Genomic DNA, 14,704 nt, shown 5'->3' on the forward strand with positions numbered 1-14,704 from the left:
GAAGACAGAGAAACAGAACTCAAACAGTTTCAATAAAAACACTTTAATAGAGAAACAAATAAAAAAAAAAGAAAAGAAAATAAACCTTTAAAACACAGTCAAAAATCCTTGAATCATAACCACCACCAACTGAAATGAAGAAGAGTAAAACAGATCTATCCATTGTTTTGTACCCATGAGTAAGGAACCAATGGGACTGGGAAGCTGGGAGGACAGGTGAGCCATTGATTCACTGCAGCGAGGGAAGAACAGAGGAGAGCCAACAGATAACGGGAAAAGATGGCGCTTATAGAAAGCTGAACACAGTGCTCTCTGCTGGCTGGGCAAAAGGTTGCTCCCATTCAGTGTGCCACACACAAGATGGTTTCACTTTGTCCCCCCCCACTTAAATACACACCTCAGACTGTGATTTCTGGAAGGTGAAATCAAACTGTTACACACACACACACACACACACACACACACACACACACACACACACACACACACACACACACACACACACACACACACACACACACACACACACACACACACACACACAAGACAGTGCTTTTATTGTCTCCTTTCAAAAGAAAGACTCCTGACAGGGAGCTGTGAAAAAAAGAAATGAGCATTTCTTTAAAAAAAAACAAAAAAAACAACCAACCAACCAAACAAACAAAAAAGGCTCGATCTCCTCTGCTTCAAGACCAAAACTGTATCTATAGAAGTGGTGAAATATTAGTATTGCACAACTTCAGAGACCAGCCAGCAACTATTGTGTGGAAAACAGATCACCTAAACAAAGTATTTTAAATTCAATACACACGAGGGAGCAACCTCAGCTTCACATCTGCCAACTAACTGCAGAAAGAAAAAAACTAAACCAAAAAAACCTAACATGACCATTACATATTTGATTCACACATTAGTAAAATAGTATAATAGATTTGTTGATAATGTCACAAGTTATTGTACACATCAAATAATATACCAAAATCTGACTCTGTAGGTTAAACAAAAAGCTTTTTTTTTTTTCTTTTTTTTTCCTCCATCGATAAATCAATACAAACTGGTAAAAACAGGGATAAAAACCAGCCAGATCATCTCAACATGCAAGAAAAGAAAAAGACTTCACATTTAAAAACAAATCCATTTTGATTGTTGTACAGCTTGGGAAGTGGTGAGAAAACAGGAAAGGACTAATCCAGCAACATGTACTTAAAAATACACATTGTACAGTGAAAGAAGTTGTCTTGTAACAGCTGCAACATAATGTCCCCTCTGCCTAATAAGCCAGACACCATCTTTAAGAGAAAAACAAAAAAACAAAAAACAAAACAAAACAACAACAACAACAAAAAAAAAATCTAAAAAGTTCCAAGATGTTGCAACTACCAACCGGGTTGTTGTTGTCCATTTCTAGAATTCTTTTTTTGTGTGAATTTGCATAATTAAAAAGGGCATACCTCTTCTTTGAACAGCTTCTACAAAATTGAGGCGTTCCCAAAGTTGTTTGTAAATACCTAGAAAATGCATATTTACAAGTATGTGTTCTCTGCAAAGTCAAAAAATCTGGACCTTTGAGCTAGAATGTGACAAAAATGAAACCATACCGTGCACGAAGCTCTCTGCTGACTGCTGAAAACAAAGTTATTAGCAGTGGGGTTCTGAGGAAGTGACCTTTAGAGAGATTTATGAGAGATTAACTACCATGTGGAAGCCAAGAAACAGCAGGGCGATTTATTCTTTTTAGCAAATTGCAGATGGGGCAGTGATGTGTTAACAATTCATGAATTACATGACAGGACTGAGCACTGGACTACTGTTGTCACTATTGCTTTGTCGCTTTTTTTTTTTTTTTTTTTGTTAAATAAAATAGGCAGATACAGTGTGCGAGCATCTTTTTATACTTCATTTCCACATGACTCTAATCAGCTGGGTTTCAATTAAAATTCATGTGCACGTACGTGTGTCTTCCTCTTGTGTGTCAACTCCTTTTGAGTAACTCAGCGGCATGATTCATCCTGTAATTTATTAAGATGTTACAAATATAGAAAAATGTTGTCGTAGTGAAATGCAAAGCATGATCAGAGCAATTTCAGTTAGATTAAAGAGAATGCAATGTGTCTACTGCAGTAGCGTTAATATATCTAATCTGAATAAAAAGGTTCTGTGAACCACGAGGAGCAAACCCAACATTTCCAATTCATTCTTTATATTCACACCCTAAAAGCAAAACAGTCAAAGGTTTCTGAACAGCGAGTTCTATGTTACTCTTCATTTTTCTTTTCAGCAGTTTTAAAAGGTTGATATTACATACTCTGAATTTCCAAAATACCCAGCTCATGGAAAAGCTGCTGACTTTGAGCAGGACTGGAAATGATCAATGACCAATGTTTGCGACAAAACAACAAAAGATGTAAGTAATATTTATTCCTAAGGACTTCAAAACCTTTGGACATTCTGGCCTAAAACTAAGTGGCAAGAAACTGGCAAATCATCTGAGATCAGGTTAACATAACAGGTCTATCATCAACTTTGGGCAATTTTCTATTCATTGTTACTATAAAGAAAATAAAGAAGCATATAAAAAAAAGAAAAAGAAAAAAAAGTGTCACACCTACAACATTTCAGGGTGTTTACTCTTAAGTTCCAACATACGTAAGACCAATAATTTAGTGTGTTCAAAAACATCTGACTGCAATTCTAGATCTTCTCAGTTTGCCTGTTAGACACACTACTCTGACCTCACTGCCCTTTCTTCACTTACACAAACCTTCAGAGTACTGGAACCTTTTCAAACAAAACAACACAATAAAAACAGAACTCTGTCCAATAGCAAAACACAAACAAACAAACCATTTCACTCCAGTAATTATACTGAAACAATGTCATACTGTTGGACATGAGTTGCAAAGTACGTCCACGATGCAATGTCGGTCTTAAACAAAGAATAAAATAAAATAAAATAAAACCAACGACAACAACAAAGAATTCATGTAACTGCGTGTCAGCCACAAGCAAAGCAGTCTAGGATAATCTTATCACTGAAAAGGATGGTGTTCTCTGATCTTTAACGCAAAGAGAGGAGGAATGAAACGGTTGTTGCTGCTTTGATGTTAAAGCTGGTGAAAGCTAAAATATGCAATCGATATTTGTAATTTTTTCCCCATAAATAATCACATTTTCTACTAAAAATGACTGAAGATGATTCCCAGGTAAGGATGTCTAAGAATTAAAGATCAGAAGCTAAAAACAGGAAAAACAAAACTTTAAAACTCATATTGCAAATGCTAGCATGATACAGGAATTTAAGGACATGTCTGTGGCATACGATTCAGTCTTTTATTTTTTCTTTATATGTACATATTAGAGCAAAATTTATCTACTTCTATACACTGTTCCATGTAGTTTCTGTGTCAGTTGACCACTTAGCTTATGTCCATTACATCTACAGTAGTATGAAAATCAATAAGTAATGTCCACTCGAAACTGAGGAATAAAAAAATAATAAAAACATACTTATTTCGCAAAACAACTTCAATAAGGAAAAATACAAGCGGGTAGCTAAGTGGTCAACCAACAGACACCATTGTTTTTGAGCTTTTTTTTTGTTTTTTTATGTTTGTTTTTTGCTTTTTTTTTTTTAGCATTACGTACATATACAAGTGTAGATAATATAAGTATATATTCATATATACATAATGAGTATGTATATATACCAGTAATGCATTCATTATATATACTTATTTTCTTCACAGATATGTGAAATAGGAGGAAAAAAAATGACTGTTAAAAATAAAAAGTTTAAATGAAACAAAATGCATAAAACCAACCTACTGATAGAAACAACTTGTAAATGCACTTTGCACAATTTTTGTGTTTTTAGAAATGATTTTGCCTTTTTTATAATTTTCTTTTTTATTTGTTTTTTTTGTTTTTTTTTTGTTTTTTTTAATTATTACTTATTCACTTATGTGGGAGAAGTGACACTCATTTAAAATAGGAATAGTACCCATTGCTACCATTTGAACTTCCTATACTCAGCTCTTGTAGGAGGGAGAGGGGGTCGCTATTCTTCTTGACCTGTTCAGGCCGAACTGCCCGGGGCTTAGGTGGAGCGCGAAGAGCGCTCGCGTAGGACATGGTAGGCTGTTTGCCTAAATTTGGAGCCCCCTCGTTGGGCTCGGTGGGAGGCTGAGGCTGCTGCTGCTGCTTGTTGTTGGGCATGAGAGGAGGAAACTGATGCTGAAGTGAGTTGAGGGAGTGTGGATGTGTCTGCTGTGTTCCTGTGGCTTCTGCCTTTGCATGCTCCTCTGCCTGACGAAGGGCCTTGGAAGCTGTCATATGGGAAGGCAGCCAAAGGTGATGAGAGGTGAATGAGACACGGACATAGAATTTAGCATATAGAATAAACAACTATCTCAAAACAATCTAAATAATCAAGTGAAGAGGAAATTGGGCTTGAAAACAGAAAGATTTACCTAGAAGGTCCCGATGCTGAGCGAGTGTGCCGGCTCCGTTACATGGAATGTTCTGAAACGGACCCGGACCGCCTCCATTACTTGGCCAGAGGTGGTCATGTGAAGGATAGCTGTAGGGGGCGTGTGGGTGCTGATGATGCTGTATGTGAGGATGAGGGTGGTCCTGGGTATCTGATGCACAAGGCTGGGATTGCTGTGACAGGGTATTGTGGGTGTTGGCTGGAGATGATTCATCTGGGTAGGTGGACGAGATACGGCGCTGATAAAGAGGCCGCCCAGGACCTCTAGGTTCATACTGTAAACACAGAAAAACAAGGTCAGAAGGTGATATATAGTGACTACAAAGAGTATTCAATTGGTTAAAATTCCCAGTGACTGACAACAAAGTGAATGTATGCTCTCAGTGTTGTAGTAAGAGAGAACAACCTTTTCCAGACCTTGCTTAGTTTAGTTACTTCTTGTAGAACAGCATTACAGTAACCCATCTTCCATATTGATTTTTACTTTAATTTTTTTAAAAGTTAAAATTAAGGTGATTTAAAAACAAAACTTTAAGCCCACAATTATCCACCATTGTCTGTTGGTGTATTATAATCCAGGGCTGTTTGAAATCCTATTTTAAGAAAGCAGCGAGCAGTAAGAGTGAAACAGCGTTTCAGTTAATAACTTGATTTGGCTGAATTCTGGCTTACCATTAATATGAGGATATGGTTAATTAGCACCATTACATAATGTTCTTACTAATTCATTTCCCAAATAGTATTATTTATGATATTTACACCAAGCAACAACCTCTGGTACTTCAAGTTTGAGTGTATCCTTAAAGACTCCCAGGTTAAACTGTTTAGAGCCTGAGACATGACAATTTTTTCTTCTCTAGGCATTAATTTCCAACATTAAAATAACTGCATAGATTTTCGTTTAATAAGTCATCTATTTGGATACTAGAAATTGGAGTAGGACTGATCTGATGACAAGTGATCTGACACAAGCAGCTGTAGCCCCACAGCTGTCTGCTGGGCATCACCACCCATAATTGGAGTAACTGGGTCTTTGTGCCTTTACTTTTAGCTGTGCCCCCTTAACTTTGTTGCTTTGGACGAATAACCTTAGCATAGAGATGCTACTTCAGGCAGTTCAGACTCATTGCTAATTTCACTGAAATATTATTGAATACCACATTAATGAAGAGCCCTTACCTCATCTACATTGTGATGTGCTGTGGCTGCTGATGTTCTGGGGGATAATGGGTGGTAGGGCTCCTGATCTGGACCTTGATTTTGTTGTTGTTGTTGTTGCTGTTGTTGCTGCTGCTGCTGTTGTTGTTGTTGTTGTTGTTGCTGCTGCTGCTGCTGGTGCTGATGGTGAAGCTGCATCAGGTGAACCTGCTCCTGCCTGCTAGGGTGAGCCATGATGGGCAGTCCATAAGGAAGGCCGTGGCCCTGATTCCCCATCAGAGGGTTCTGCTGTGGTGGGCTCACTGATGTAGCTCCACCATGGGGCCACTGGGCCTCTTGCAGAAGGTATTTGACTTGGGCGGGAGGGGGGCTGGCAGATTGAGCTGGTGGCTGATGTGGAAAGCTACCAGTATTGTACAGGGGATTCCCCGGGTGCTGCTGCAGACCTTGGTTGTTAAGAAGGTTTTCGTTCAGTAGATCCCGACCTGTGTCATGGGGGTAGAGTCCTGACGGAAAAGGGCCAGCTTGATTGGAAATGGCACCTAAAGAGGATGAAGGGTCACCCGAGCCACGGGGCTGGGACTGGCGATACTGGAGGAGGCGAGACTGAGGTGGGGGCTGCATCTCAACTGCTTCCCTGGGCTCAGGCTGTTCCTGTGGAGCCATCTCTCTCAAGAGACCTGGGTACCTAGAAATGAAAATTGTTTACTTTTTAATTTTTTTGAACTACGTATTTTGTTTTAAAACAAAAGAAAAAGAACAAAAAATAATACCTAATTGTGCTTAACATATGATATAAAAAAAGTACAAGCTCAATATTTAACCTATAATATTTCTATGAGATCAAGTTAGCAGACCATTACAAATGACTATAAAACGTACTAGTGCCCAGTCTAACCTGCTGAAAGTTGGCCCGGTCGAGGCAGAAGGAACAGCTTCATCATCCAGATTGGAACTAAGGCCCCAGTTACCTGCCCGAAGCAGCTGATGGGGGAAGCGAGCCATGTTGGATTGAGCAAGGTGGGCAAGCTGTTGGGGCAGAGGAAAGGCAACACTGGCCTGGATGAAAGGGCTTGCTGCCTCCCCCCACTGGCCCAGCCTAGCTGCCTGCTGCTGGCTAAGGGCCTCTAGAGCCAAGGGTCCCTGAAGATCTGAAAGGGCAATGGTCTGATTAGTTTTTGGAGTCATTCATGTTTTCTGCATAATTATATGAGCTGCAGGGTTAGTATACACAGCATGGTTAAGAATATCTTTAAGTAGATTCTCTATGAATAAATATTCAATAAGCGATTCAATATATTAAATGCACTGCAAAATTAAAAATATGAAAGGGTAAATATTTGAACATATGAAAGACGCATTCTAATCCAAAAAAGGAATGTGAAATTTGACAAACAATCTCTTCACATCTCAACCATGGAGACTGTTGTTTTAAAAGTTCAGAGAAAGTTTTCTTTGAGGAGAACGGAACCAGTCTGATTGAACATGCAAGCACTTTTAAATCCTGAGCAGGATACTATAGACCTTGACAAACTTCAACATCTGCATAAGCAGAACCATCTCTGAATACATGACTACCAAGTTCAGAATCTCTTGAAAACATGTCTATGTGAAAAAAAGAGATTAATTAAATCCCTCAGACTCAAATTAAATGAAAATTCTAAGTAGAAATAATAAGATGCTAATTTTCCATCATCATCAGATTCAGCTCCCTCCTTTGTAACACAATTCATTAGCTAACTAAAATTAAATTACTAGTAAATATAGTGTTTTACTCACCCAAACCATCTCCTGGGTTTCCATCCTGTCCCTCATCCCCAAAGCTGCTGACCCTGTTATGCTGTGACAGGCCTGAGTGGTGGCCTCCTGGGTGGCCCATTGGAGTCCTAACAGAGCTACTCATCTCCTCTACTCCTCCAGAGTCTGGCCCATTCAAAGTCGGGGACTGGACAGGTCTGTGAGTGGGTATAGGGCCACTGAAAAAAGACGCATTATGGCTTCCACCAGTGTAGGCAGGACTGAGCTGCTGTTGCTGCTGCTGATTTTGCTGGGCCATCCCTGGGTGTTGAGGCTGGCTAACCCGATAAGGAAGCCTAGTGACTGAATACTGCTGGGGGAAGGATCTTCCACTGATCGGATTTGAAGGAAAGGGTGTACTAGGTGGCGCAAGTTGGAAGTTAAGAGGTCTTTGGGCAGCTGAGGGGTCTTTTCGGTGGAGCAGAGGATTGGGAAATCCAACTAGGCTTTCTGTCTGTGAATCCAGACTTCGACTTTGGCCTGCGTCTAAGTCTCCCTAGACAAAAAAAAGGATAAATACTAGTATAAAAACACCATAACTTGTACAAGGAATTTATCACTGCTTTTGCAAAATGTGTTTTGGGTACAAATAAAACGGACAAATTTTAACCCAAAAAAGAAACATTTAAATGTCAACAACTTGCCTGTTTTTCCTTCATGTCTGTGGTTTTTCTTTCTGGTGTCTGAAGATGGTTCTGCTCAGACTTTGAACATCCTTCTAATTTACCTAAGACGTCAAAAACAAAACAAATTAAAAAGACTTACACTGCCATTTCCACATTGCTAGATTATGGCATAAAATTGGATTAGAGATTTTAACTGATCTCTTGATTTAGAAATAGAAAGTCAAGGCAAACCATTTCTGATGGGGTCAGAAGGCTCTTTGTCTGGGCTTGGCTGGGCTAGTCCTAGAGGAGAGGGGTGTGCTACCCCACTATAAGGTATGGGGGAGCCTCGATTTGGTGGCTGCAGCAGATTAAAGTTGTAAGCCATGGCTGCTGGATGACCCATGATGCGAGGGTCCACAGCAAAGCGATTCTGGTAACCTGGCCAGGGCAACTTAGGGAGAAGAAAAAAATACATTTCAATAACATTTATTCCTTTGGTACACAGAAATCAGGCAGGGGAGCTATTGTTATTTTTAATACTATCATTGTGATCATAATAACTGATTAACTTATTTGAAAAAAGTTTTTTTTTTTTTTTTTTTTAATAGTAAGGGCATACATTTACAGATATCTGCAGTGCGGTTTTTACACTTTTCAAAAAGAAGCAAACAGTTTTATAGATTCCTTTTTAAAATACAATATTAAACACACACACACACACACGTAAACTTACATGCAGGGGCATGGGCATGACCATGTTTCCACCATATACAGCTGGAACGTAGAGGATACTGGCACCTGTATGCGGATCTATCCTCTGCACAGGACTAGGTGACTTGCCCATACCAGCTGGTGTGCCACCCAAAGGTGGTGTGAATGCCCGAATAGGGTTCCCCATCAACACTGCTGGGTTTGGTTGGACTGCAAAGAAGAAAAATTTGTGTGTGGGGGGGGGGAAGGCCACAGGTATATTACTTTACTGTTATGACATTATTGTTGTCAGATTCAAAAGTAAATCTGTAATAATAATAATAATAATAATAATAATAATAATAATAATAATAAGTAAATCTGTGGAAGCATTTCTTAAATAATATTCATTTTCTAGATTCTATAAGAGTACGTTGTAAGTAAGTGATGGGGAGTTCATATTAATCTTGACACAGGGCAGAAAGTCAGTTTTAGCATGCCTCCAAGCAGATACACCTATGGTACCCAATTTCAAAATCCTACGTCGACTTGTTCTCAAGTTATCGAATTCACGAGATTTTCAGAAAACTTGAACTCGGACCTTGAGATGAAAGTCACTGAGAATTTGTCCATAATTTTTTAGCAGATACACACCTATGGTATCAATTTTAAGCTCCCATGTCACTTTGTTCTTGAGTTATCACATTCACAAACTTTGATGCCCGCGTTGCCTACCCGCCCAGCAACATGAGAACAATACCCCATCAGCCTTTTATGGCTGAGAGGTAAAAAAAAAAAAAGAAGGAAAAAAAAGGGATCAACATGATGAGATCTACTGAAGTCCTAAACTGTGTTACAGATTGGTTCTAAATTATAGCCATTTAGGCTTAGACAAAGACAAAGACAGTGCTTAACAAGTTTATTATATCACCTGTCACTATAACAGAAAAAATGATTTAGAAAGCTGTCAAATATGGGTTTACAATTCACATTTATATTGTTATTTAGTAGGCAAATAACAAACATTGTTATACCTAAACTTGTGCCAGCCTTTTATCTTTTGCTGTCCTTTGTCCCTTCACTAACCACAACTGACACAATTGGTTTTGTGTTATTGTCTTCCTGTTTCCTTGCTGTTCTGGTAAGATAATATTTAGAAAATCAAGAGCAGAAAGGCTATACTCACCATATCCTTCAGGTGGGAGATGCTCTGTGTGGTTTGCATGTTTACCCTGCAAGACAATCAGTAACAAAGGTTAAGAGTCTGAATGTGCCAAAAGAAAATTATTCTCATATCACATTGGTAGAAAACAAACAGAATGGAGAATGAGAATTATTATTGCTATTAATGTAATCAGTAATGCAACAGAAATAGTAGATGACTGTGGGTTAGCTTACTTAAAGGAGGAAGATGTTAACAGCAATTCAGTGGGATTTGCTATGATGGTCTTAGATAGACATGATATACAACGAAAATGACTAGTCATCATAATACAAGGAAAAAACTAAAGCAAAGCACAAGCCATTTTGACAGCTATAATAAAAATAAATGTATAATTCAGAACATTACAGAAGCTATGCTGAAATAACATTGTGAGAAGAGCAAAAGTGCCAACTGAAATATGGAGTTTAGCGCACACACAGTCTGCCAAAGCCTTTTTCATTCAGTCTTGCTGTGTTAACCATAGCAAAGCCAATGTTTATGGGTATTTATGGATCTCTAAAATATGTCCACACTTGTGTTGTAGCTAGGCTGCCAGCTTGCGCAGAGAAGCAGCTAAACCAAACCATAATAAACTACAGGAGAGATATCTAATATATTTATTCCACTCAAATGGTTTAACATGGCAATGGAATGTAAAATGCAGACTTGGCAGAACTGAGTCATATTACAACAGCACAGCAAATGTGAAAATTCTGTATAGCGTAAGCAGGATCCCTTTCTTAAAACCGACTGGAGTCTGAGATGTGATAGCAAAGCAGCTTCCCCTGTCACGGTTTCATTGTGCAACATCAACTGAGTAATGCCAGACACTGGATTGAAACTGGTGCCTATAGTCTAGCAGGGCAGTTATTTGATCCAATCACAGATTCACTGCTGCAAAATGTTCTCTGAAACTAAGTGTTAAACATGATATCTCGTACAATAATTTTCCCAGACTGCAGGAGTCTGCTGAGAATGAAAAGTGACCACTGATGAACATTTACTGGCTTCATCCAGAAGACTGAAATTAGATCATGTAACCCAATGTTCTCTTAGTTCTGACAAAAGGCAAACAAAAAGTTTGTTAGCTTTAAGCTTCATTAGTGACAATAGCACAATCCATCTGTCAGTACAGGGGCAGTGTGATGTACTGTGAAATCCTAGGTATACCGGGGGGGGGGGGGGGGGGGGGGGGGGGGGCATGCAAGAAAGACTGAAAAGGAGGAATTTTCCAAGAAATGTCTGACTTAAACATATTTTTAGTAAGGGAATTAACATGGGGCAAATTTGAGCACAACTATCAGTCTTGCACACTTGCAGAAAAACACCATCTGCATCAGAAAACAGCAATCTGAAGTCCAGTGAAGCATACAGTACGTATCTGGCAAAATGGATGCCCAACAATGCTTCAGTTTTAAATGATTGCAACCACAATGTACTTTACAGTCTTCTCTGCTCATTGATGCATGCTGATAAACATCAAGAGTGGATTTTTTTTCCCCACACAATAATCAAACTGAGGAAATGTGCTCTGTAGCTTTTAGACTTGAATCCTAACAACACTAGAAACGCACAACAGTCCGGAGGTTAAGTTTTAGAAAAATACTGATCATCAGCAACGGATGTTAAAATGATGCACTGAAGCAGTCAAATACAAACCAACATAAGAATCCACTGCAGGGCATATTCTCATTATGAAATAAATTAGAATGATATGTGTAGTGTCTACACTGTGTACAAAGACACCAGAAAAAATGATTTGACCTTAATAAACATCAAACTGTGCATAAAAACATATAGAATATTTATCACATTCTGCATAATGGTGTAATTGTAAATGTTTATCTGCATATTTAGCATAGTTATAAGTATGACTGTGCAAATAGAAGAAAAGTGTGTGAGTCTGTAAAGCTGGCTGCTACTGCGGAGCTCCAGCTCATTAGGCCCAGTGGGTGATGGCAGCAGGTTGTCAGCAGTGGTGATTTCGTTAACCTTTACCTCAGTGCAGACACAGAGGCGAGGCAGACATTTCATCCTGACCTAAACAATTAACAGATCTTCTGCCAAACAGGTTATGCTAATATTCTGTTGGTCACCCCCCCGCTTTGGAATGAAATGACTGATCATAAAATTATTTCCTGTGGTGAAAATTAAACTGAGTCATTTGTTCAGATATTTGATTTGCACCCACATATGGAAAGCTTTTATAAGTTTTATTCTATAAAAGTAGGTAGCACTCAATTTATTTCTGATAATTTGCTTTCTATTTTGATCAGTGTGTTCTTACCTAACATGAATATTGGATTAGCATAAAAAAATAAATAAATATTCAACACCATTTAAGGTTCTTCTTACGCAAATGGGTCCTAAAAACCTGTCAACACCCTAGGCCCTCTGAGACAAACAATAACACATATATAGTATAAACAATTAGCTTTCAAATATCACTATATACTGTATTATTTATATGACAACAAATAACATAATATAAAAATATAATAAAAAAACCCAATAAATGTGATAAAATAATAATTATTTCTGCATGCATATTAGGTTAAAAATATTGAGAATATTCATTCTCAGTCAGTGGAAGAAAAATCCAACTGAGCCAATTTTTTATTTTTGTAATTTAGTATAAATATGAGTGACTGTCTTTATTGCTTTTTTTTTTTTTTTTTTTAAAAACACCATCTTGAAGCCTACTTATGTTAAAGGTAGAGAGCCATAAATATGACATTGGGAATACACAGCAATATGCAGACAGTGATGGTTGTCAATTTTCCACTTTTCCATTTTGTTTGGAAAAAAAAACAAACAAAAGAAACCAAACAAACAAATTATGCTTCTCAGCTCAAATTCAGTCCTCTTAGACTTTGCTCTGTTTACCATGCCAAATTTCTCCAATGCTTGATGAGGGTCACTGTGTTTCCAATGGCAGAGTTCAAAATCACTTCCAAGCAGGGAAGCGGGTTGTGTTACTATGACAATCAGCAGCTGCAGCATAAAAGTTTTATATTTCACCTCTCATCCGATGAGAGGATGACAGGGGAAACATCTTCAAGAAACTTCAAAGACTACCACAGGTTTAGTTAATGTGAAGTCTGACTATTTCTTTATTCATAAAGTAACTAAATTATGAACTTATTTAACAGACATGACACATTGGTGAAATTTGATAGGTGTCTGCATTTTCAAGTGTTACAATTTCAGCTTTGTGTATAATAACCATCAGCATTATCATTATTATTCAAAATACTTATGAAAAAAGGGAAATACAGTATCTTTCCTTTCCATTTTGCCCTCCACACTGAAAAACACCTTACCTTAGGAGGTGACTGCTGCTGCTGCTGGGGGCCCTGCTTGTTGGAGGCTGGCTGTGCATGCTGAGAATGTGGATGATGGTGGGGATGGAGGGCCTGTGAAGACGAATGGTGTCCTTGCAGGGGCCTAAGGGCACGAGGGATGAACTCTGGGGCCAATGGGTTGAGGACATAGGTCTTTTTGAGCTCCAGGGCCTCCAGCTGAGCCTTAATCTGCTCGAAGGTGATGCCATGTAGGCTCGAGTTTTCATGGCAAATGGAAATAAAGTGCTCCCAGAATTTTCTGGAAGTGGGCAAAAACAAAAACAAAAACAAAAAATGTTGAAAAGTTTTTTCTAGTCTCTGGTATTGTTTCTTATTTGGATTGGGTGTTTAATGGATTATCATTTGAATTTTTTTGCCTGCCGGTGTTACAAATGACTCCTTGGGGGATAAACATAAAAGATCACTATTTATAGCAAAGAGGCATGTGCACAGCGCAGAAAAACTAGAGGGAAGAAGGAAAATGAGGAAAAGGAAAAATCTTTCTAAAGCATTGTGTACTTTTGTTAGGTCTAATTGTTGAATGTTGCCATTGTGTTTCTTAAATTTGTACAGTCTTAGTTCAAGCAGTAGGATCAAAGCCATTCCTTTGATCCTAACCACCTCTAACCACTTTGTGCTGGGGAAGGTTTTATTGCAGATACATCCTATCTGGAAGATCTGCTTCTTTTGATGTAAACTTCCTGCGTTTACGACCCTTTGGTCAGCAGGAGGTAACACACACACACACACACACACACACACACACACACACACACACACACACACACACACACACTCTTACCTACATACAGAAGTTCACACATATACATATAATGCCTTAGAACCATGTGGGCGTTGCTTTGCTGTGTTTTGTGTGAACTGTCTCTCAATAAAAGGCAGCGAGAGGAGGCCGGATTTGGGGTCATTGTCGTGCTGGACACAGATGTGGCCTCCCTTGCGCAAGTAATCGATCGAACGCTGTTGCCTTGTTTTTCTTTCATGATGAATAAGTCTCTAGAACTAGCGGGGTTTGTGGGAACAGACCCAACAACTTTATTTAGAACACAATGCTTTCCATTGGTATGATTAAAACAAACAAACAAACAAACAAACAAACAAACAAACAAACAAACAAACAAACAACAGCTGTCTATAAAAGATGGCTAACAAACTAATAGAAAAACCCTAAACCCTTGAACTGTGAGGAACCTGGTGGCGCTGTTATACTGTCGTTGGCATTTTGCTGGAATGGCTTGAGGCAACTTGTCACTTAAAGTTAAGAGTCATTGTAAACCCCCTAAAAACTTACTAAAAGCATTTTGAGCCGTTTTTTCCCTTTAATTTGTCATCTGACTTTAGTTCTCTTCTGTCCTGAAATGTGCAGTCAAAAGAATGTGGCGATATAAGACATTCA

At 38.6% G+C, this 14,704-nt stretch overlaps 1 protein-coding gene across 1 annotated transcript in view; it reads right to left on the bottom strand.

Annotated features, from left to right (window-relative positions):
- Nucleotides 1-620: 620 nt before the first annotated feature.
- helz (helicase with zinc finger) overlaps nt 621-14,704 on the bottom strand; it is a 54,679-nt gene continuing 40,595 nt past the window's right edge. The window contains exons 24-33 of the mRNA XM_063476574.1: nt 13,270-13,549; nt 9,929-9,974; nt 8,786-8,973; nt 8,302-8,503; nt 8,089-8,171; nt 7,427-7,940; nt 6,546-6,798; nt 5,669-6,335; nt 4,470-4,764; nt 621-4,325 (exon numbers count right to left, since the gene is read on the bottom strand). Of these exons, the coding sequence (XP_063332644.1) occupies nt 3,979-4,325; nt 4,470-4,764; nt 5,669-6,335; nt 6,546-6,798; nt 7,427-7,940; nt 8,089-8,171; nt 8,302-8,503; nt 8,786-8,973; nt 9,929-9,974; nt 13,270-13,549 (2,875 nt within the window). The 3' untranslated portion in view covers nt 621-3,978. The remainder of the gene's footprint in view (nt 4,326-4,469; nt 4,765-5,668; nt 6,336-6,545; nt 6,799-7,426; nt 7,941-8,088; nt 8,172-8,301; nt 8,504-8,785; nt 8,974-9,928; nt 9,975-13,269; nt 13,550-14,704) is intronic.

The sequence above is a fragment of the Pelmatolapia mariae genome, linkage group LG6, assembly GCF_036321145.2.
Source record: "Pelmatolapia mariae isolate MD_Pm_ZW linkage group LG6, Pm_UMD_F_2, whole genome shotgun sequence".
In the NCBI taxonomy this organism is placed as follows: domain Eukaryota; kingdom Metazoa; phylum Chordata; class Actinopteri; order Cichliformes; family Cichlidae; genus Pelmatolapia; species Pelmatolapia mariae.